This window comes from Peromyscus eremicus, chromosome 11 (assembly GCF_949786415.1).
Source record: "Peromyscus eremicus chromosome 11, PerEre_H2_v1, whole genome shotgun sequence".
Taxonomy (NCBI): Eukaryota; Metazoa; Chordata; class Mammalia; order Rodentia; family Cricetidae; genus Peromyscus; species Peromyscus eremicus.
The window spans coordinates 11,094,941-11,120,216 of NC_081427.1; the positions used below are offsets into that span (position 1 = coordinate 11,094,941).

At 39.4% G+C, this 25,276-nt stretch overlaps 1 protein-coding gene across 1 annotated transcript in view; it reads right to left on the minus strand.

Moving 5' to 3' along the window:
- Dnah5 (dynein axonemal heavy chain 5) overlaps positions 1–25,276 on the minus strand; it is a gene marked incomplete at its 5' end in the record, with an annotated part of 220,050 nt that overhangs the window by 14,859 nt on the left and 179,915 nt on the right. The window contains 10 exons of the mRNA XM_059276732.1: positions 1,420–1,632; positions 3,196–3,411; positions 5,157–5,360; positions 6,144–6,349; positions 8,074–8,293; positions 9,693–9,938; positions 14,930–15,079; positions 16,846–16,967; positions 24,282–24,472; positions 24,948–25,062. Of these exons, the coding sequence (XP_059132715.1) occupies positions 1,420–1,632; positions 3,196–3,411; positions 5,157–5,360; positions 6,144–6,349; positions 8,074–8,293; positions 9,693–9,938; positions 14,930–15,079; positions 16,846–16,967; positions 24,282–24,472; positions 24,948–25,062 (1,883 nt within the window). The remainder of the gene's footprint in view (positions 1–1,419; positions 1,633–3,195; positions 3,412–5,156; positions 5,361–6,143; positions 6,350–8,073; positions 8,294–9,692; positions 9,939–14,929; positions 15,080–16,845; positions 16,968–24,281; positions 24,473–24,947; positions 25,063–25,276) is intronic.

The window sequence follows — 25,276 nt, forward strand, 5'->3', positions numbered from 1 at the left end:
CCTATAGCTTAAAGAATTTATGTAACTTGAGGTGATAATGTCCATCCCCAGAGTCATGACTAGGGAAGAGGAACATCCAGGAGTCTTATCCAGCTGTAAAACCTATGAAGCAAAATTATGACTGGACCAAAAACATTCCCAGAATGGTAACACAGTGGCACACTCATCTTGGGTGTTACCAACAGCTGCCTAATTGAATTTAAGCCTACTTGGTGGGAAGGAAATCATTTCTGATACTATAAAGCTAGCCAGCTCACTACAGCTGGAGAGGTCATAGACATGTGAGGAAAACCTACTGCTTTCAGTTTCCTAAAGCAACATAACTGTATTGTAAATATTCATCCTTATACTCACAGACAAGTATAGATCCTACCCTCAAAAAGAAGTTGCTTTTTACAGCAAAAAGAGACCATTATAGAAGGCCATAACTAATCAAAATGCAGAGAACAACAAGCCATGAGGTGCTCAGCTCCAGTTGGTACAACACAATCCCCGAATCTAAGGCTCAGGGAACATCAAAGAGGAGAATGGAAAGACTAGAATAGACAGAGGACCAGGAAGCTTGCTGTACGATTGCGCCTTCTACCTATAGCAGGGAAGCTGTACCCGTGAATTCTCAACAACACAGCTGCCCAAACAAGACCTGCACAAGGTCAACAACAGTTGATATCCCAATGTTCATGAAGAAATCTCATGGGCCCCACTCCTAGATGAAGAGCTGCAAGAGATTAACAACTGCTGAGAGAGGAAGATGAGGCCCTGACTGGTTATGTAATACCTAGTGACCAATCCTAGACACATATACATACAGGAAACACTGCCCAGACGCAGCAGATTGTATTCATATAGTTATTCATTTATATGCATATGTAACAACAATGGCTAAAGAAGAGGTAACTCAGGAACAGGGGTGTGGGTACATGGGAGGAGCAGAAAGGAAGAGTATGAAAGGACATGGTGTAATTATTTTAAAATAATAAATAAATAAATAAATAAATAAATAAATAAATAAATAAATAAATAAATAAATAAAGGGAGAGATGGCCCAGTGATTAAGAGCACTTCCTGCTCTTGCAGAGGACCTGGGTTCAGTTCCTAGCACCCACATTTGGTGACTTAACAACTGCCTGTAATTTCCATATAAAGGGGATCTGATGCCCTATTGTGATTCTGTGGGCACCTGTATGTATGTGAACCACATTTATAGACTTAAGCACCCAGGTCCACATAAAATAAATAAATAAACCTTTTTTATTTCAAAATTAAATTTGGTAGACAAGCACAGACTGAGGAATGGCCCCTAAGCATCACTAAGCCCAGGAACCAAACTAAGTCAGTGACTCTTCGATGCTCCCCACTCTCCAGTGCTCCCCACTGCGGTTATAGCCACTCACAGAGTAGGAATAGGACTGGACTTACCTTTTTCCATCGAGCAGGGATTCTGGCATCAAACATGCAATCCAGAGCATCTCGCAGATTTTCGCTCATGATAATGGTGCCATCCACAGCCAGCTTCAGCTCAGTCAGGGTGCTGCGGACGAGGCTGAGCACCCTCTGCATCCTGTCAATCTCTTGCCTGAGGAAAATGTTCATGGGCTGGAACGGCCCCATCTTCTGCAGTCTCTCTTTCACCTTCCATGGAGACATTCAAAGTGCACATTAGGAATTAGATAGCTACAGTGGTAGGCATAGGATGGCGCCCTGGGCTTCTAAATAAGCCCTGCGTTTTACAGCGCCACAAATAATAAGCTTTTAGTTTTTCAACAACAAAATAAAAAAGCATGTATAAGAAAGCAAGTATCTTGTACAAGACAAAAGCACATATTGTATAGAGCATGTGAAAAAGAACAGGGAGCCATTAATTCAGAGGAACCTGCAGAATGTATATAGATAGCTATACTATAAAGTGTATATAACCACTTTATCAAATGAACTTACTAGGAATTATTTATTCCCTGCCAATGTGACATATGTGTGAGTACATGCAGACAGTGTGTTCATGTACGAAATCACTGTGCCAGTTGTCTCAAATAACTAGACATCTATTTTTAAAGCATTCGTTTGTTTTTTTTTTCCATAAGCACAAATACCTGTTCATTCCTTTCTATTTTGAAGGTATTTGTTGAGAATCTTCTATTTAGCAGATAATGTGTGAGGCTGGACTATTTTATGCTAGAGTGGTTCTGACAAATTCTGCAAAAGAATGTCTCTTCGGAAATCTAGTTACCATGTTTTGTTAGAGAACGATTCTATTTCAGATATTTTAATTGCTTCATAAATATTTTGACCTCCAGTAGATGCAATGGCCTCTCTTCCAACACTGTAATAAAGAGACCTTACGAAAGCTGGTAACAGTATTGATTTTCTCCAACCGAGTGATCAGAGATTCTCCCAGGGAAATTATTCCCTTGTCAAGAGACCCTTGAGCACAATTTTAGTCACCAAAACAGACTGCTTAGTAGGAATGACAGGATGCCAAAGCCACTTGTGTGTGGCCAGGCACTGTGTCATGCAGGCACCTCTTAGACCATATGGAAAATAGCTCACTTCTTGTTTTATTAAAGATTTCTAAACCATATCAGAGTAATTTTCTCAAAAAAACGCATTAAATGCTAAAACATTAACTTCCGTGATTATAAATTGCTTAGAAGTCATCTATATACCAAAAGAATCAGTTTTCAAAGTTAATTATATAAAAAACAGTAGAGTGATGCTAGAAAATGCAGCCTCCCTGAAATGAAGAAGACCTGTATTGTAAGTGTGCATTAAGTCACACACATACACACACACACACACACTCACATGCACATACACACACACACATGCATGCACACACACATACATGCACACACACACACACACTCACACACATACACACACAAGCATGTACACATAACTGGCTGGCCCTTCACTCTGATAGTCCAATGCTTTCATTTAAACAATGGCACTATGAAGAACCTCAAGGAAGGCTCTACAAAGTAACACTAATCCAGCAAGCCACATATCAGCAAGTAATAAACATTGACATTCATGTAAAGTTTCTTCATGGTTTTCCTTCTGTAGTTTGTCAAGAAGCTCCTTCAGTTCTGAATGTTATCTTTCACTTCAGAAGCTTAATTTTGCCCTGCTTCCTTCCTCCTCACTCCCTGACAAACAGAGTCATCTGAGGCGGATGCCAGGATTTCATGGACTCACTTCAAAAGGGCTGTAATCTTCTGGAAGCTTCTCCAGCATATCATCAGCCAGGCGGGCCACTACAGCCTCCCGCGTCTCGTCCCCTCCACCGGAGCTGTCCTTAGGCTGGATGCCCAGGATGGTGTCCAGCACATCCTTGGCCAGCTTGCTCTGGTAAGTAATGTCGGCATTGGGGTGCAGCCCAAACACTTCTGGGCTGTCATAGGCAGGCAGGCTCTGAACAGCAAAAACCCCTGATAAGCATGGACTGATATTATCAATTAAATTAGAGAGTCAGGAAATAAAAAGGTTTCGATTAGGATAAACACTTACTTATGTCTCACTTGTGACCCGCTACAAACCCCAATAATTTCTCCACATACCCAAAATGAAAAGTTGTAACATTGAGAAACAAAAAACAAACTGAAGCAAAATTTACCCAGAGACGCAGACTTCTTATACACATGCAAGATAAAAAGGGAGCTTTTTTAGACAGTCCAATTAAAATCGTTTTATATGAATGTTTTATAATTAATTGCTATTGTATTGATACAAATGGCAGGAAATCAGAGTTTTAGGAAGCATGACTCAAGTAAGACTGAGGGTGGAAACTGTTCTGTCCTAGGGAGAAAAATGGTGACTAGAAAAAGAGAGTCAGAACACAACAGAGAAAAATGGAGTGAGAGAATGAGGCACAACCAGAAACAGAACAATCAAGCAGGAAGTCTCCTCAACCATTGGGAAAAAGAAAATGTACCTACAATTTGACATGTATTTCTAGATGTGGATCTCATCCCTAACTTTATTATCTTATTACTAGTCTGCCTCCCTTCCTCTGCCTTATTTTATTCCTTTCACACACCTTCTTATGAACTACCTCAGTTTCATTGTGGAATGAGGTATATATTTAGAAATGCAGGTACAGGTATCCTTAAATTTACAATGTCTCAGACAATTTTCTATTCACTGCTAATGATTTAAAGACACACACAGTAGAGTAAGGCAAATGTTATTTGTTGATTTGAATTAATAAAAGTGTAGAAATGGTAATATATGATAAACTCATCACATTTATACATCAAAACCCTATAAATATACTGATAAATGTATCCCTTTGGGGTGCTATGCTTTAGTTTATTTACTCTGAGATAAATCTGAGACAGAGGCCAAAGCAACTGCTAAATCATTATCTAATGCATTCAGGGCACAGAAAGGGAATGTAGATATCTTCAACACTAGATAATCTTTCCTTGCATAGTCCTGACTGCCCTATCAAAATCTATATTACTCTGTCCTACAGCAGTACTCCTCTGCCAAAGGCAGCTTTTCCACCAAGGATCATTTGGCAACACTTGGAAACATTTATTGATCTTAAAATCAGGTAAGGGATACTACTGGCATTTAATAGGTAGAGAACAGGGACCATGCAAGACATCCTACAAGGCACAACAGAATAACCTGGTCGTAAATGTCAATGTTGCCAGAGTTAAGAAATTCTGTCTTAAACAAAGGGCTCATGCAAGGCAAGTTCGTGGATGCCATATCTACATCCTGCCTTAGGCCTGGGCTAAGGATGAGTGTCAAGGACTAACCACCTGGGTGGAAAGTAGAATCAGCTGAGTCCAGAAACTTTCCTTGGTCTACAAGTGTATTAGCTGAAGTCTCATGAGCAGAGAGCCCCACATGACTCCTCCATACATTGGCCTCATCTGTCATCTCACCAATGAAAATCCACCCCCCCAAGCCATTAGAACAGAGGAGTGTGGAAAAGGGGTTTGCACACAGCTTGTTTCTCAGAGCGAAGATAAGCATGATAATCAAGAAGTGATAAAACTATAAAGAAAGCATTCATAGCAGAAACCTTTGCTTCCACTGTCTTTACAATTAATTTTCAAAACAGTATGAATAGTGTCAATAAATTTTGTAAGGGTCCAAGAGCTGCAAAGTTCTGTTCTACAGCTAAAGTCTTAAAGCAAACGAACCTGTATGTACTGAAGATAGCCATCCACTGTGCTGCATTTCGGAATGTTGTATCCTTGGTAAAAGGTGAAATCTGGTCCAAACATGTTTTCACTGAACCAAACCTTTGCAAATGTGTTCAGCAACCTCTTGTCGTAGTCATCGGTGACTCTGCCTCCATACTGAATCTCTCCAATCATGTAGCGGACAGTGGTCCAGGACACACCCTGGGAGCATTCAACACAAACAATTATGCACCCTCATGTATTCACCATCATCAATGTCAGCAACACAGTCATTCTTAATCATTTCAAGATACAGACAGTGTAGAAAAAGAATCCAACGAGCCGATGTGAAGAGTGACTCCAAGGTCACATTCATAACTTCAAATAGACTCTCCTGAAATTCGTGTTTCCACACGTCAATATTTCAAAGGTTTACTTTTAGTAATTTATGTCTGTTTTTTAATTATGCCTGTGTATATGTGGTGGGGGAGTGCAGGTGCGGGAGGAGTCCAGAAGAGGGTGTCAATCTCCTGAAGCTGGAGTTGTGGGCAGTAATGAGTCACATGAACATGAGTGCTAGGAACTGAACCTGGGTCTTCTGCAAGAGCAGTGTGTGTTTTTAACAACTCAGGGGTCTCCCAACCCCTAAACGTTTTGAAAATACTTAGGCAGTTCTAAAAAAAAAAAAAACAAATGTAAATGTAATCTGAACTCTTGTCTTTATTTCCAGAGTTTTGCTCCCCTCCACCCCACATGGCACCCCTGCCACAGGTCCTCCTTTTAGGTTATGAACTTGCCTTTGAGAAAGAAATGGCTGATAAAACATTTCCAGTTTTTTTTCCGCAAAATCAAGAAGCAGCTATGACACAAGTGGACACGCCTTTAAAATACCCTGCAACCTTATCAAATCCTCATAAGATTCACCCCCAAGGCTGGACCATTGTGTGAGGCTGGCCACATATGTTCAGTACACATCATGGTATGAAGTAGCAGGCTCAGCAGTACCTTCTTGATATCCATATCATCCAGGTGGTTTTGAATGAACTGCACAGTGGCATTGAAGTCTGCTTGGTTAAATTCATAGGGGATATTCCACCCTAGGGGGCCAAACTTGCGCCTCTCCTGGACAGTAGAGTGTAGGAAGGCCACTGCATACAGCAAGGGCTTCCACTGGGCCCCCACACTCACATCCAGCAGGTCCTGGCTCACACCTGTTGTGGTCGGGCAGATGGAAGAACATATCATCTCTCAGGCACTTTCATTTATTATTCCTTGTATAAGAAACCATTCTGGCAAATTATTTATGCTAAGCTCTAGTTATTTACACTACTTTTATTACATTCCTATAGTAATTATCATTTGAATTTAGATTGTTTGGAGACTATTTCTCCTTGAAACATCTGCTAAAAGCCCAGGTCAGGGGAAGGCTTGCTAACATGAGACAAGTTTTTACAAATCCTGCAAGATAGTGTGAGAATAAAACAGAGATGAAAGGAAAATGGCTATAAAGTGAATACTACTATTGTTATGAGTTAATAATAACTATATTAATATCGGAGGTATATACTTGGAGCATACATTAATTTAATTTATTAATTAATGTATGTAAAAGCCCACTTCAGTCCAAGTACATGGCCCAAATAATTATTGTACATTAATAAATTATATTATACATACCAATTTCTATTACCATTATCTTTCAAGCTTTATTTTATCATCATATTATCTTATAGATTGGCAAAGTTTGACTCTTATTAGCAATTCCCTTAAGCATGTCTGTAGTTTTTAATTGGAATATAATCACATTATTATTATTAAATATTTTCATTATAATTGTATCCTCCTAGATAGGTTCTTTTTTATTTTATTTATTTTACATCCTGGCCACAGTTTCTCCTCCCTCCTCTCCTCCCTGACCTTCCTCCTTTCCCCTCTCTGTCCCCACCCCCCAATCTACTCCTCCTCTGATTCTGTTCAGGAAAAGGCAGGCCTCCATGGATGTCAACAAAACATGGAGTATCAAGCTACAGTAACACTCAGCACCTAAGGTTGGACAAGGTGACCCAGCATGAGGAGGAGGGTTTCCCAGGACAGAAAAAGAGCCAGAGACTGCCCCTGCTCCCACTGTTACCTCCTAGACAGCTTTTACTGAGCCTACTTTACATATGAAAACTGACGAGTTTGTGAATGAACAAAGTATGTGACTAAGACAACTGTCAATAAGCAGGGACAAGATGAAGGTTCCTGTCTTCAGTCTCCAGGTTCCTTACACGACCATGAGTTCCAGGCCTGGTAGGAAGAGGCAAAGAAAGGGAAGACAAAAGCATAATCTCAGGTCCAGTTGTGACAAGAGGGTCGTCTCGGCCTTGTCTGTTGACACTTTGATTTTTGTTGTTGTTGGTCTTCTTCACTTTGGTTTTCGTTCTGCTTTTTAAGACATAGTCCTACTGTGTCACTCAGGGTGTTTTAACCTACTGTGTAACTCAGGCTGGCGTTTATCTCATGATTCTCCTGCTTCAGCCTCCTGAGTCCTGGGGTTACCGCATGGTCCATGCTCCACCATTGTCTGATTCTTAATGGAGCTGATGCTCTGATGTATGGCCCTAGTCAGATGGATCGGATCACACGTTTAGCTCAGACCTTCCTTTCAGAAGACGCTGCACTGCTACACTAATGTATGTATGGAGTCGAGAGACACAAACAACAAAGGCATCCGGCACAGGCTTAAGTAGAACAATATTAGAAAGACAGAAAAACTGAAAGTAGAAACTCACGGGCTCATGAATTCACATCATTTTCCATGGAGCACAATACAAGCTATCGAGTCTCTGACGGGCAAAGGAAGAGTACCCTCTGCTAATTCTGCTTTTATAACTTCTTTAAGAAAACAGCTTGTGTGCAAGTCCTGCAGACTCAGGAGCATTCCCCAACTTACCACCATATGTTCTTTTCAGGCCTGCCCGGAGGCCCTGAGGTGGCTCGTTGGTAAACTTGATGGACATCTGAAGAAGAGTTATAGGGAACTGCTTGTGAACCTCGGTGGTAATCCACAGGCGGAAAGTGTCGTGCACAGTCTCTGTTTCTGTAATGATGTCCATTAGTTCATCCAGGAAGTCAAGTCCCAGATGGCAATTCTGTAAAAGTACCCATCCACCCTAGGAAATACCAGCAGCAGATGGAAATTAGGTTAGTTCCGTTCACCTGGAGATTTCAATACAACTTTCTTCAGAAATTATGTCATTAAAATTTAAAACAGAAGCATAGCAATCACTTTAAATTAATCTAGGCCAACTCTAAGAGTTCAATAATGCTTACTTGAGATACACAATGTGATTTTGGGGTATTGTTGCACACATTTGTCCCATAGCACACTGTCATGCCAATAGACATAATGATCCTTCGGATCATTCATGGCAATAACCAGAGAAAAAGGTAACAGAACTTACAAGTAAAACTGAGCTCGGTTCCCTCCCCCAATGCCATTAAAACTACATCAAAGGCCTTTAAGGCATGACCCCAAAGTCATAGACAGTGTGATAAACAATACTGATGACATGTAAACAGATTCCAGAAAACTGAACCCTAAGCTGCACTCAGGATGCTTCTGGGAGTGGCCAAGAGTGGCTGAAAGCATAAGATTGAAAGAGGCAGAGGAGAAGAAAATGGTACAAAGACCAAAGAGGAAGACATCCGGCCTGGACTGAGAGGAGAGGGGAGTCAGAAAAAAGGAGGTACAGCACCCAGTGTGTCCACACCTCTCTAGGGAAAAATGAGAAGCTGGATCTGTAGAGGGCAAACCAGGCAGGGCCTGGACTGAGGAACCATCACCTTGGGTAGAAAACAACCACACTGAAAACACTAGGAAGAAAGTTTGCACACAGAATTTTAAGTTTTCCTTCTCTTCTAGGTTCTCAACTGGCAACCAAACATATACCTCTAGACTATGGAAGAAACTTCCCTGTGAATCTAATTTTGTTCAAAAACAGAGCCTTAAAATGATAAATCTTAATTTTCACATGAATTACACTATAACTATGAGATTCTTTACATATAGCCACCTAATGTGTGGACTATGCAAAAATTCCCTAATATCCGATCTGTGGGATATTTTAAATAAAATTATCTACAGTGTCCATATCACAATCTCAAGGTTTTTTTTTTTTTGGTTTTTTTTTTTTTTTTTTTTTTTGGTTTTTCGAGACAGGGTCTCTCTGTGTAGCTTTGCGCCTTTCCTGGAACTCACTTGGTAGCCCAGGCTGGCCTCGAACTCACAGAGATCCACCTGGCTCTGCCTCCCGAGTGCTGGGATTAAAGGCGTGCGCCACCACCGCCCGGCTTAAAGATTTATTTATTATATATAGAGTGTTCTGCTTGCATGTATGCCTGCATGCCAGAAGAGGGCACCAGATCTCATTATAGATGGTTGTGAGCCATCATGTGGTTGCTGGGAATTGAACTCTGGACCTCTGGAAGAGCAGCCTGTGCTCTTAACCTCTGAGCCATCTCTCCAGCCCTCAAGGTTTTTTTTTTTTTAATCTAGACATTTGGCCTTACATTTGCCATGGTCTGGTGCAACAGCTTCCTTGCATGGACCTCCTGGCCCTGGCCCATGGACACATAGCGTGTTTCTATTTTTAGCTTCTTCCCCAAAGCAATGATGGAATCCGTGGGGTCAGATCCCATGGACAGGAGGCAGATGAGTGGTGTCCATGGGTGAGATTCCTCCCATGTCTTTTCCAAGTCCAGGATAACTCCCTCTGCATAGTTCTCTCCCATAGAGTCCATGATGTACTTGCGAGCCTGCCAAAAGTGGTTCAAAGTCAAGAAAATACATCTAGTCCCTTCGTGTATCACAATACAGTATGACTTCTGCAGACGATCTCAAAGAAGTCCATGTTAACTGCTAGGGAAATGGGGCAGAGTCTTCTTTTCCTGGTGTTTGTTTGCTGTTTGAGTACATTTCAAAGCTATACTCAGAAAGGCTGTGTTATTTGCCAGGCAAAACCACAATCAGAACTTCAGAACCTAAGGTAAATGACCCAGGCTCCCATTTCAGCACACTGATACCTCTCTGCTGTCTACATAATATTTGGAAACCTTATCATTTAGGATGCAACCCTAATTCCAAATAGTTCAACAGTACAATGCTTGAAATTTAATTAGTATTTACCAAATAGATGATCATTGAATAACTATTACACTTATTAGTGAATCAATTAGTTAATTCATTTTTAAAATATTTACTTGATAATCTTTCTGCTCATCATTTTCATCATCCCTCTCTATTTTTTGGTCCTGTCTTTCTATTATTAATTTTGTTTGAATTTTGAATGAAATCCATGTTGATAAGATCACAGGTTTTTTTTTTAACTTCACTTTTTATCATAAGTAATACCTGATATTCTTTTTCTAAAAGGTCAAAGACCAATTTTTTTCAACTGCCAATATAGTACCTATGACCCTTAATCCCTATTCTTTCCCTCACAATAACTGGATTGCCCCTCTTTAAAAAAAAACTGTTCTCCAATTCCAGTGTCTTCTCCTAACTCATTTGTGATATCCACATGTCTCCACAGTGAGGTTCCCCAGATCAATCTTTCTCATGATACAAGCAGAACCCAACTGTCAATATGTTAAATTATCCTCCCTAAAAGCCAGTGATGAGTGTACTCAATCCTATTCCCAGTGGAATGCACATGGAGCTTCCCTTGACTCTGAAGCTTCAGACAGACCTGAGCTATAACGGTAACAATCATGAATGATGAACATTTTACCAGTGTAAGCTCAAAGACCTGGGCTGCAGAATCATTCTGAGAATCAAGACCAAGATATTAAGGATAAAAGCAGTGTACAGAATAGTTACTAAAATCAAACTCAGGATACTTTCAAACCAAAGATGGCTTAACTAGCCTTAACCTGGACCTCCTGAGTCCAGGTCATGACAAGGAAATCTGGTGGCCTGTGAAGATGTCTAGTATCTTCATAATAGCAGAAATGGGTGCCAACTGAGACAAGACAACTGAATATCTGGAATGCTCTACTTTTGGATTTTCCTGATGGATAACTTTGTCCCTCATATTAGAAAGTAAAACATGCTATGAAATACCAATCTTCTGCACAAGGAAAAGGAGACATTATGTTCCAATTCCCTAGTGGGAATGATCACAGATGATACCTGAGAAAGCACTGGACCACTGTCCTATGGGCCCCTCTCCCATCATCTCAGCTCCAACCCTGCCCTATCATAAACCATAATGTCCAGTTCACCAATGCAAGATTAAACGTATGCTGATTTGGTAGAGTGCACAGTTTTCTTGCCTTGACGGCTATCTGTAAATGATTTCGATGAAAAGGCTAGCTTCTTAGCTTCTTAGGGGGCTGTGAAGTTTCTGGTCAGAGTTCTTTCTCACTAATAGAGCTAGTCAAATGGAAGGAAGTAACCAGTCAAGATTCATGCCTCTGAGTCATGGAAGGTATCACTCATTCAGACCTTCCTCCCCTTTCTTGGTTTTAGTAGTTAAGAGGTATTCTAAAGATGCAGAGTTCAATCCAACTGAATTTGAGACACAATATGCCATTATATCTCCATGTTTTCTAAATTGACAAGATCCAGCATGAAAATCTAACCTTGCTCTACATGCCCAAGTATTTTTCTGCATCCTTTTGACAAGTACTTGAAACGTTTGCTTAACATGTCTACTGATGCCATCAAAAACTCTACGTACACATTTGAAGTCACTGAAGATCTGCAGTCAGGAAGCAATTCAAAGTCTGGTCATTCCACAGCTGCAGTTTCTGCTCAACCAGAGGCACAGGCCTTCCCTGCAGCTTCTCAGTGTGGCTCTCCTGGGGTATTCAATACCACCCAAACCACCATACATATCAACATAGACCCGGTGTGGACACTGCCATACAAGACACTACAATACAGTAGGGGGTCACATGGCAAATCACTGGAGCTTTTCTAGCTACATGGTCTCTTGCAATTATTTAACCCATCCATTGTAGCACAAAAGCAGCTTGATACAATACATTAAAAAAAAAAGGATGTGACTTTGTTCCAATAAACTTCACAGCCTTCTCGAAAAACCAAAAAAAAAAAAAACCTTCACAGCCTGACTTAACTAATCCACAATGTACACATGTAATGAAATCCTAGAAATGTATACAATTATTTGATAATTAAGATAAAACTTTAAAAACATTATAGTGAAATTTGACTGTTACATGGTTTTCACATCATAAAATACCATTCTTCTTATTGTTTTTATGTATTAAAAATATAAAAGTTATGCTTAGCTCAGAAGATACCTGAGGCATTGATCAATTTTGTTGGGGAGGTCAAACCTTCATTTTCTAACTCCTTGATAAAGAAAGCTATTTTACGTAAAACGGAAATTATGATAGAATTTTTTGATAAAAGCCTTGTTCCTGGGAAAGAGAGGCATTCTCAGGATCACAGCTACTGTTTCTGATTGGCTTCAAGTCCAGGGTTTGCAGTTCATTCTGTGATGTAAGCCTCAAGACAAAACTACAACATGTGTGAGTAATAATAAATTTCCTCTCCTCCATAACTCAGCCCAACATAAGCACCATCTCATTGAGCCAACAGGCAATACTGAGTCTCCCCATCCCTATAAATCTCTGTCTTACAACAGTCATGAAGCTTCAACCTCCTTCTCTGTCCAAGGATGTGTGTCAGGTGGCCCAGTGACAAGATGATTCTCCTGTCTTTGGGAATCCTGCTTCTCCTCAGGATTAGACATAAAATGACCAAGTAATAGCAAATAAATGACATCCTCCAGAGGATGTACAATGACAAAACCAATTGCTGTTGCAGAAATGCATCAGAGCTTGCTTATTATCAAACAAGTATTTAAGCTGACCATAGAGTGTGGGTGGGCCTTGTCCAGACAAAGGAAAGTCAGAGTGGGATGTACTTCACACAGTGAACACATGTGCAGGAATTTTGGAGCAAACAAGAATAAATTGTCTCATCTGCACAGAGGACATCCAGCACAATTTGTGTAAGTGATGATTTGGTGAGGGCCAGCCAGACTTCTGCACAGCCTGCCAACCTATAAAAACTTAACAATTCATTGGCACGAATAAATATACAGTGCTACATTTTCACAAGTGATTCTGTCCAACTCCAAAGAACATTCTGTTCCATCTGGTCTCAATTAAGCAGGCTCAACCTTTGAGTAGAAGGGAAAATGAACTCAGAAGCTATCTCATATGGACTGACCTCCCTTTGTGGCATGTTTTTTAGACATCACTGTGTATGTAGCATTAGATACCCTCTGACAGTGTGGTATTCTTATGGCCAACCCACCTGACATTCCCTACTGTGGACCATCACACTACACAAGCTGCAGTGAATCAGTTACAGCCTGATATTGCTAATGGGGAATGGGGACAGAGTATATACACCTTGTAGTGATTATCTGGCAATAAATTTTAAAAAGACTCATACAGATACAAATTTCAGAGGGTGTAATATATTGCCAGAGGACCATTTGGATTTTATTCGGGAATTCAGTGTGATTGTAAGAGTCATGGTAAGCCACTGCATGACTTGAAAAGCTGGGAAGTGGAATGTTCTTGCCATTTCTTTTAGAATATAAAGGATGTATCAGAGTGACCAAGAAGATACACAGTGTGCAGAAAAGAAGCCATACTTGTGACCTGTCTGGGAACAACAAAGCCATACAAAGAGGGCAATGTTCCAGAAGAGTCTGAAGGCCTTCATTTTAACTTTGAAACTAAATGTTTTCTGTGGAAAAAGAGAAGGGAGGTAAGGAGGTAGAGATGGATAAACAACTGTACTCACACCTTCCCTCCTATACCACCCTGAAAAAAGGCAATTGTTGGACCATTCATTGGGGCGGAGTGGAAATAATAAAGTTGATAAGGGAAACTGAATAGACTAGTGACCTCAGTGCCCTAAGTGGCAAAACTCATTTTTCTTTTCTTAATAAGCCTTTGGATCTAGCTGTTTTTATGATTCGTGGTACCTGAGTCGAGTTGTAAACTTTGTAATAGTCTTTATAGAGAATAGGGTGAATACAGAGTCCAGCAGCAGATTTCGCTCTATCATTGCTTTATGGAAGCCATTACGACGTCTACCTGTGCTAAATTTTAAAGTTTTAACTGTGAAAGCAAGACCTGTGCCTCCCCCACCACCACCCCCCACCCCCCGCAGTGGGTGAATGCCTAGATGTAAGGCCAGTGTATAAAAAGCCTTGGGGAAGATGAAGCTTTTGGAGGAAGGATTCACATTTCAGCCATGTGCAGAACTCAGTTTTAAGACAACCTGATTCCTCTCACTAGAGCTGTGGCATTATTCAGGGAACTGGCACTGTGTCTGTCCTGCTAGATTGCTTTCTCACTAATGTTTCTGAGGTTTTCTTGCTTCTACAGGAGCTGATTTACAGCTGGTAAAATAGAGCAGCTCTACCATTTCTGAGTTATTGTAAAATGATACATGAGAATAATACATTACATTTATGTTATTCTTACGTGCCAAGCTCAGAGTCATGATTTTCTCATTTGATTTTGTTGCAGCACTAGGACCAAAGGGGTTTAAGAAATCATTCAGGGAAGTATACAGTTCAGTGCTTCATCCACTGTTTACGTTCCCATTCATCACATTTGTTTCAACTATAAAACTGCTTGGAAGCCCAAAAGGAAATTCTGGTTGATAATCACATTCAAAATACTTCCCTAAAGTTAAAGGAAAATTCTCCTTTAGAACATTCTCTGTAGTTTCCTTTTAATACACACTTTACCTGGGCGATGGTTCTATCGGGACACCACGACCTAATGAGAAGAAGACGTCTGAAGCAGTCAAGCGATTTATCGTAAGCATTTGGAAGAGGTTCCTCCTCTGGGTTTTCCTTGTCAAACCAAATTCTCCACATTTTTTCATTTCTTGATATCTGAAAATACCATGGGATAAGAAGTGGGTCATGTTACACAAAAGTCTTTCAGTAAATGCTCATGGACATTTTCTATTAAACTTTCTGACCATTCTAGGCATATGTAAGCTATATACCTTCACCATTTTTAAACTTTATATGTCCTAGTGTCAAAAAGTCTAAGACCAAATATCACTTGCTCCCAAATCAGTCTATGTTATCATTAGCCTATAGCTAGCTGCCAAGGTAGGGAGAATATAGAGATACTTGATTTCACCTCTGCCTTTATGGTAATGAATTTATAAATAAAGAAAAATCAATGGAGCCTCATTTTCATTATCTCAGAGAAGTCTGATTTGCTCCACAAAATCCTCTTATAATCAGACCTTATTCATTCATGTTTCCTCATTTCCTAGGACCACTCTTGACACAAAGGAAGACATTTAATACATATTTGTTATTGAATAAACAGGTTTGGGATCAATATTCTATCGATCTGAAGTAATTTGAGTGATTACATCCAATATCATCATCACATGGATGAGCAGACACCTGCTACTTGTAGGCAATTGGCAAAACACACAGTGCATTATCCTCTGGAATCCAGAAACCAATAGGACACTAGTGTCATAGAGGCAAACACATCAAAAGCTTCACACAAACAAATCACATCTATAAATTAATAGAATCTGATAATCTCTTGGATGAAAGCTTCAAGTATATTTCCTGGTTTAATCAAAAGAAGAATTTTTCTGGGTTCATGCTCAGAAAGCGCCATATAAGAATAAAAACTAATCTGTTTCAATCATCAAAGGCTTCACAATGGGGCAAGATTTCACACATGTAACACTCTCTCCAAAGGCAGCAAATTCTGATCAGAGTGATCCAGGGAAGAGTCCTGGATCTATCCTAGTGGAAGGATAAACTGCAGTATGTTAATAATTCCAAAATTAAGGTATTTTTCCTAAAACAATTGGTTATACCCAAATTACAGGTTAGTGATAATAAACATCACCAGTTGTGAGCCAAAGTATAAAAACATATCAGAATTTAAACATCTGGAAGACTTGAACTGTGGAAGTTCAAGTCCCATCTCAGGATATTTCTTAGTCAAAACGAACATCCATAGCCCCTGCAATCTGTCCCTGAATAAAGTCATCAAGCTGTCACTGTCACGTCTCTGTGATCACCAGATCTTGAATAACCTCCTTGCAGCCTTGTTTTATACTCAGCTTCCACAATTCCTGCACATACACTGATCGTGGGCAACTGAGTGGTTTAAAGAACAGTGACAGCTACAGATCAAGGGACAAATGTCACCATGAAGTTCAGACCTGGATGACTAATTAAGAAGAAACTGGAAGGAAGGGCAGAGGAAGAGCAAGGAGAGAGACAAAGGATAAGAAGGAAAATTTAGTAGAAAAAGATATTTATATTTCTTTACATTTAATCTCTGAAAAGAGCACATATACAGAATTATGCATGCATTTAATTATTCTGTCTTATTGGACCTATCAGTTTTTCTATAGATAGGCCTTTATAGGGACATGTAGGCTGAGACAGTGTCAATGAAACTTCCTGAGCACACTTCTTCCTGTGTATCCAGCCTTCAGTGAGTGCTCCTGTTTTCAAGCCATGGACAAGTGCAGGAAGGCCAAACACGTACAATACCTTCTGAGACTGACAGTGTAGGAAGGAAGCATCTTCTCCTCCACAAACACTGTGGTGATGAGTCTGAAAGCTGCTCACCATGGCAGCAGCTTAAGTACATTCAAAGAACGTAGTACCTGATCAAGGATGTCTGAAAACTGTCTAAGTTTGCTAAGTTCCACCAAATTCAGCCAGGACATGTCTAGGATCCATTTTGATGGTTTAGGAGGACAGGCTTTAAGATCCAATGAGGCACCACCTTCAAAATTAAACATGAGAAGTTGCTAGTTTTTCTTTCTTTACTTTAAAACAATTCATTTAGTAAATGTTTCTATTTGAAGTATCTTAATTTCAATTACTTTACTACTTTGACAGTTATTAAATTTGGAGATATAAATCATAGTGAGGAGCATGCTTCAAACCTAAATAAATGAATAGGTGATTATAGAGAAACTTTGGAAACAAGCTGATGCTGGATTCTAACCCAGTTAGCCTGGCCAACATCTAGGACAAGCTATCTTATCGGCCTAGAACTCTCCTTCCAAGTTTTAAATAATATGGCCTACATGTCACACTGTAAGCGTATAAACCATGCAGGATTGAGGACATGGCAGGTCACTAAATGAAAAGCTCTTGTCAATATACTGGCATGCTAATTTTAAATACATCGTTTGCCTACAGATGCTAGTATCACTAAAAATATCTGAAGGATTCACTTCCATAAACAATTTACATCCGTTTTGACCCTATCCTAGGGACTGTGTCACATTGCTTATATTAGATAATCTAACAACAACAATTTCCATTTGATACTGACTCCTGTCTTTTTCTGATAACTGACCTAAGCACACATAACTTTTAGCACCAAATGATGAAGGATGCCTTCAAAATACCATTCCTGCCACTTCAAAAAAAAATCTCAGCAGGTAAAAATCATATTTTAAGTAAAAGAAAGCATTAGGGAATCTTTCAAATGATAAAATATGCTGTCTACTAAATAACACCCATTGAAGTATTTCAGAGGAAAATGTTCCAAACATTATTCATAAAAGGAAAACTAACCCACCTGGTCATCTTAAGATTCTTTGTTTTATAGAGCAGGTTATAGACAAATAATATAAAAGATGTTTATTGAGCCATTCTCTACTTAATCTAGGTACCATGTACTATCAAACTGCATGGTTTTGTCAAATCAATCTTAGTTCATTTATAATAAGATAAATGGGGACTTGAAACTATTTCAATACAAATATTAGCTCATAAAGTGAAAACAACTTGTTGTAATAGCAGGGGGGAGCTAAAGACCTAATGATCATAGCACCGTGATCAATAGATGTTTCACCAGTTTCCATGATAACTGCCCATTTTCTAGCAAAATGGAAAAAATAAGGAAGTGACCAGTGAGTTAACAAAAGACTATTCTTGGAAAGGAATGAGAGAGCCTTGTAGGTTGAAGCACTGTCCAGTATTTAATAGAGGGCAACTATGTTGCAACTGTCTTGCCTGTTCTAAAAATGTACAATTAAGCACAATGAATGGTTGTATATTAGGGGGAGGGGGAAACTATTTTTGATAACATAACAGCAGATTAAATAGATTCTTTAAGAAACAGCTGAGAAAGAAAAAAACTAAACTCAGCAGAGCTCACATGGACTCACAGACACTGAAACACCAAGCACAGGGCCTGCATGGGGGCCTCTGCATCTATGTTATGGCTATTAGCTTGGTGTTTTATGGGACTCCTAACAGTGGGAGCTGGCATATCCCTGACTCTTTTGCCTGCTCTTGGGACTCCTTTCCTCCTATTGTCTTGCCTTGTCCAGCCTTGATATGAGGACTTCCGCCTTGTCTTACTGTATCTTATTTTGTCGTGTTTGCTTGTTGTCTCTTGGAAGCCTGCTCTTTTCTGAAGAGGAAATGAACGGGGAGTGGATCTGGGGGATAAGGGAAGTGGTGGGGGGAGTGGAGGGAGGGGAAATGTGGTTGGCATGTATTGTATGAGTGAAGAATCTATTTTCAATTTTAAAACATTCCCAGCTGGGCCAAGATTAATTTTTTATCTTCATTCCTTGAAACTCTTGCTTTGGGGAAAAAAATGTCAATTTCCATTTTATTCTAATATTTTCTTTTTAAATGACCCATGTTTATAATGAAAAAGCAGCAGTTATTCCATGTCATCATAAAATGCAACAGTTAAGAAGAATTTAGTATCTCACATAAGCTTTGTCATCTTAGAGATGAATAAAAACTGGTAGTGGAATAAAGTTACTTTTTCTCACAGGCTATGTGGGCTGCTATAATAGACTACCTTTGCTGGGTAAAAGACTCCTTAAAAATTACAGAAATTAATTTATCACAGCTCTTGAGTAGGGAAACTCTAAGATCAAGACATCAGTGGAGTTAGTGTCTGGTAAGGGCTCAATACTTACTAGTTCAAAGAGCTCTTTATTTCCAACTTAACCTTCAATGGTGGAGGCAATTAGTCTCTCACCAATATAAGAAGAATCTTCTATGATGAAGGGTGAGAGTGCACTATCAGATGGTTACAAATGCAAGTATTTAGGGTGAAATTTAATACATTGGCAATGGAGAGCTGCTGCTAGAGGGTAGTCATCAGGGATGCCTCCCTGTGTACCACTGCATGGCCCTACACTCATGGACGTACAGGCAGCATTGAGTGGATTCAGTGGACTTAAAAAGAGTAGTTGAAGTTGGGAGTATAAACTAATGGAGGCTTGTATGGGGGAAGTTGGGGAGAAGGAAAGTAGAGTTGATATTCAAAAAACATATTCGTGTATGAAATTCTCAAATTGTGCTGTGCTTGTTAGCTTTATGTCAATGTGACACAAACTAGAATCATCCAGAAAGGAGGGAGTCTCAATTCAGAAAATGGTTCCATAAAATCAAGCTGTAATCAAGTCTGTAGGGCATTTTCATAATCAGTGATTGATGTGGGAGGACCCAACCCATTTCGTATGGGGGACCCCTCTGGGCTGGTTCTATAAACCCCTATCCTGAGTTCTATAAAAAAAAAAAAAAAAGGATGTGCAAGCCATGGGAAGCAAGGCAGTAAGCAGTCGCCCATGCCCTCTATACCAGCTCCTTCCTCCAAGTTCCTGTCTTGACTTCCTTTGATGACCAACGGTGATATGGCAGTGTAAGCCAAATAAACTCATTCTTCTTCCGGTTCCTTTTGGTCATGATGTTTCATCACAACATAGAAACCCTAACTAAGGCACAAACAATTAAAAAAAATTACATCAACAAAGCAAATGAAAGTTATCCTTTGCTATTCTGTGTAGGATGATATTTTCTTTAAGATTAAAATATTTCAAAGACCTCAAAAGAAAAGAAAAGGAAATACCTTATAGTAAACCTAACCAGGAAAATAAAAGACCTCTACAATTAAAAGTTCAGAAAAGTGAAGAAAGAAATTCAAGAAGATACCAGGGGATGGAAAGACCTCCTATGGTCATAGAGCAGCAGACTTAATTCTGTGGAAATGGCTAGATTCCAGGTGAGTGCTAGCTTGCTCTCTCCATGTTCTATGTATGACTCAAGTATGTAGTTCCTTCAGCAATAGGGTCTTCCCATCAAGTTCCAAGTAGCATTGGTAATAGCCTATAATGTTTGTGTGTCAATGGGACCTCATGAGCCAACAACTCCAAGAGGAGTAACCCATCACTGGCACTGGAACTTTTATTTCTTAGACCATGGGGACTAAAAGAGACACTGTCACCCATTATAGGGTGTCTTAGTTACTTTTCTAAAATTTGCTGTGGTAAAATGCCATGCCCAATGCAACTTATAAAAGAGTTTAATTTGGCTTACAGTTTCAGAGTATTGCAGTACATGATGGTGGAACAACGGAAGACCTGAGAGCTTACATTGTGAGACACAAACATAAAACACAGAGAGAGACTGGGAATGGAACAAGTTTTTGAAGCCTCAAAGTCTACCCCCAGTGATACAACTCTTCCAACAAGGCCATGCCTCATAATTTTTTCCCAAAAAGTTATACAAGCTGGGGACCAAATACTCAAAAATATGAGATTGTGGGGGGCATTCTCATTCAAACTACCACATAGACCCACTATCTTTTAATTTGTTTTATATATGCATATATTTAAGGAAGTGTTTATACTAGTAGGTTTCCAAATGAATTTTTGAAATGTACTTAGTGTTAGTTATCCCTCCCCATATTCCCTCCTCTACATTGCCCTTCCCCGTTTTAACCCCTCCTGCTCCTTTTTTCCATTTTAACCTTTTATACCACTATGTTCCATCTCCCCTGGACCCACGGCCTTATAATAATTTCCTGAATATCTATGGGTTTTCTAAATTAAAAACACATATCTGAAGATTTATTGTAGCTAGAGTTTTCCTGCCTGGCCCATAGTCAGGACAAATCTCTCTCACCCGCCAGTCCCACAGCCACTCAGTAAACACAGAGACTTATATTGGTTACAAACTGTATGGCTGTGGCAGGCTTCTTGCTAACTGTTCTTATATCTTAAATTAATTCATTTCTATAAATCTATACCTTGTCACATGGCTCGTGGCTTACCGGCATCTTCACATGCTGTTTGTCATGGCGGTGGCTGGCAGTGTCTCTTACTCAGCCTGCCACTTCCCAGAATTCTTTTCCTCCTTGTCCCGCCTATACTTCCTCCTGCCTGACTACTGGCCAATCAGTGTTTTATTTACTAACCAATCAGAACAACACATTTGCCATACAAAACATCCCACAGCAATTTATAGCTAACAACCATGAATGAGAGAAAACATATGACGTTTGTCTTTCTAGGTCTGGGTTACCTCACTCAGAACATGAAGAAATCAAGCTGCTACTCACTTTGAAGCTTCATCCCTATTGGCTAGCTTTCATAGAACTCAAATGTGCTATGTATACTATGGAGGATAAAAGGAATCCTTGATCTCACATAGCTGTGAACCTTGAGAACAATATTAAAAACCAGACTAATACAAGACACCTACTCATTGATCCTACAGTAGCATGACTGTCATTGTAGTATCTAACTACTTGCTGACTAAATTCAAGGCCCACTCCACAAGATCAAACCCACACCTGACAGCATTGCTAGAGCCAAGAACCCATGGCATAGGCTTTAGGGCAAAACCTGCTATTATTCTGCTAAACGTGCATAGTATTATACAGAGTCCTAATAATATACTGGTATGACTATTGATTAGTGCATCTCTCAATCCTCATCAGAGAAGCATCTTTTGTCAATAGATGGTAATTAACTCAGACCCAAAACTGGCAGAAAGCAAGAAACAGCGGAACAGAATACTCATCCCTAAATGGAATATGAATACCACACCCTGTCCTCCAAATGCTCAGGGATCATTATAGAAGGCAGAGTGGAAAGATTGTAAAGACTCCAATAGCACAGGAAATAAAATGAGAAAATTGAGAAATGAGATGGAATATTTTTTTAAAATATGCTTAGCAAAAACTAATCAAGTCAAGAGAAAGAGTACAGGATGAAAGAAAAAATCTTTGTAAGCTGTATGTCAGACAATTAGTATCTAGACTATGGAGAGAACTCAAAAACCTAAGTAGCAAAAAATTAAACAATCCAATCAATGAGTGGGATGATAAATAGTTTGAAGAAGAGGAGGAGGAGGACAACGATGACAATGACAATAAGAGCAGGAACAAATGGCCAATAAGCAAATGAAAATGTTCAACATCCTTAGCCATCAGGAAATATGAACTTAGACTATTAATATTCCATCACCCCAGTCAGATGAGCTGCCATTAAGAAAACAAATAATGACAAGAACTGGCAAGGATACATTTAGACATTGCTGGTGGGAATACAAATCACTCCAACCACTGTGGAAAACAGTATAGCGTTTCCTCAGAAAATCCAAATTACCATATAGTTCAGCTATTCCACTCTTGGGTATATATCTGGAGGCCTTTAAGTTACCACACCACAGAGATACTTTCAAGATGTATTACAGCACTATTCATAACTAACAAATGAAGACTATAACAGACAGACACACAGACACATGTATATGTACTTACAGTAGAGATTTTATTCAGCCATAAGGAGTAAAATTATGTTGTTTGCAAGAAAATTGATGTAAATACAGATCATATTAAGTGAAAGCAGATTCAAACAAATACCACACTTTATTTTCTGTGTTAATCCTAGACTTTTATAAGACATGCCAGGTAGTGGTGTTGGCACCCGCCTTTAATCCCAGCACTTGGGAGGCAGAAGCAAGTGGATCTTTGTGAGTTCAAGGCCAGCCTTATCTACAGAGCGAGTTCCATGACAGCCAAGGCTGTTACCCATCTCAGAAAAAAAAAATCATGACACATACATATGTCATGAATGTAGAAGTGAAACTGAGGCAAAGAAGGGGACTAGGAGGGGGGAAGGAATAAGGGAATAAGAGGATAAATAAGATCGAATTGTATGACATATTTGTATGAAAGTATCTTTATGTAACTGGGAAAAGAGCTCAGTAGTATTAGAGTACTTGTCCAGAATGCATTCAATTCCCAGCACTAGAAAGAAAACTTCATGAAAGACATTACTATGTACAATAAATAGATACCATTTAAAGACTGTGTGCCTACATGTCTGTGCCTCCTGGCTTTCCATTCAACTATATATCCTAGTAACCCAAAGGACTACTCATGATCAATGCAATAAGTACAGAATAAACAATCTATGAACTAGCTTGCAGATCACCTCACCCATTCTGCTCTGAGCCCCTGGAAACATTGTTTTGTCTCCAACACACTGCTCTCATTCCCACTGGAAGCCCTTGTGTTACCTCCTTCCTCTTCAAAACTCCTTCTATAAACTTTCTTCTCGGTTATTTCAAACCTTCAATCAGGTACCAATCACTAAGGAAGATCTACTCTACTAGAGAATCTATTATACACCCAATGTAGAGCTTTAAACTGTCCTTATGTCTCATAGCCTATGTTCACCCATCCCCTCCTTCCTATTGAGTGTTATCAACTTAGCAGGACGTAGAATCATGTAAGAGACAAACATCCCCTGACCCCTGTTTTCTGACTGTGGGTGTGATATGGATGGCTCATTAACTTCTTGCTGCCCTAATTTCCTGCCATGATAGACTGCATCTTAAATTATGCACCAAATGAGTCCTTTGCCCCTTGAGTTTTATTTTTTGGGGGGTGGGGGGGAGATGAAGTTGGATCAAGGAAAAGTTGGATCATAGCAAAAGAAAAGTAAAAACTCATTTCCTCCCATTTTTCTAAAGTGCTTGTTAGCTTCCCACATAGTATGTAGTTTACTTGTTTCTTTACTTTGTACTTTCTCCCTCCTCCATGAATCAGGGACTCTGCAAAGGGTTTGGTTCAATAAAATGTCTGTTCCATGCCCTGAGACATAGTAGATCTCCAACAAATATCCATTATTCAATAGATGATCAAACAAAATAACTCATGTAAGTCATAAATAAAATGCAAAGAAACTAATATGAGTCCAAAGGTAAAATAAAAGTACTGTGAAGAGCAGTCACAGCATCTGCTCTGTGCACAACACTTTCTACTGACCTTTAATGAGGGTGAGAAACTCTTCATGCTTAACTTGGTTCCTCTGAATGTCAATCTTTAGGGTGAGCAACAACGTGAACAGGAATTTGTGCTCCTCATATAAGCCTCGGGCAGCATACTTGAAAATTTCATAAGTCATGTGCTCAATGATATTAGCAATCCTCTTGCTTGTAATTGGGCTCTTGACAGACCTGAGGAAGAGACCATTTAAAAGATGCTGTCCCACTGCCCTTTTACTGTCTATAAAAACAGCATTTCCAGTGGGAAATAAAGGATTAACTTTTACTTTTACACATCAAGAAAAGGCTCCAAAATCTAAAATAACAAGAATTATCTCAACATGAAACAACATAACAGGATTCCTCATTGTTATCTAAATCAATTTTACCCACAGGCCATTATTACTCACAACAATGTCTTGGAAATTTTCCCATTTAGTGGAACACATGAAACCAATGGAGGTAAATCAATGGATGAGTGGCTGGCATGGCTTCCTCGGAGCCTAAGATGACAAGTCTGAATGATTTGTTAACATAGTGATAACTACATTAATCTCAGATTTAGGAAAAGAAAATACTCTTACTGACAAGCAAAAATGAGATTCTAATATCATCGTTCTAGTCCACAGATAAAGAATTCAGCTCGACTTCCTAGAGACAGATGTACCTGGCCAAGGAAAGGTCAAACAAGCCCAGAAACTGACGGAGCGAAGTCTGATACATCTCATTAACCAAGCGCATCTCAGTGATGAGGAAGTAGAGGATGCTGCCCCGTGTAGCAACTGAAAGACAAGGATCAAGGATGCACACAGCATAAGAATAGAAAATAAATGAGCTGTACAAGCATATCACCCCAATCTATGACTGAAAACATTTTTTTTGCCTCATCAGTAACTGCTTACTAACAATGAGATCTAGAACAGTGCTTATTATTTAGTTCTTATGTATAAGTTTTTCATAGTTTATTTATATTTATCAAATGATACTAATGATACC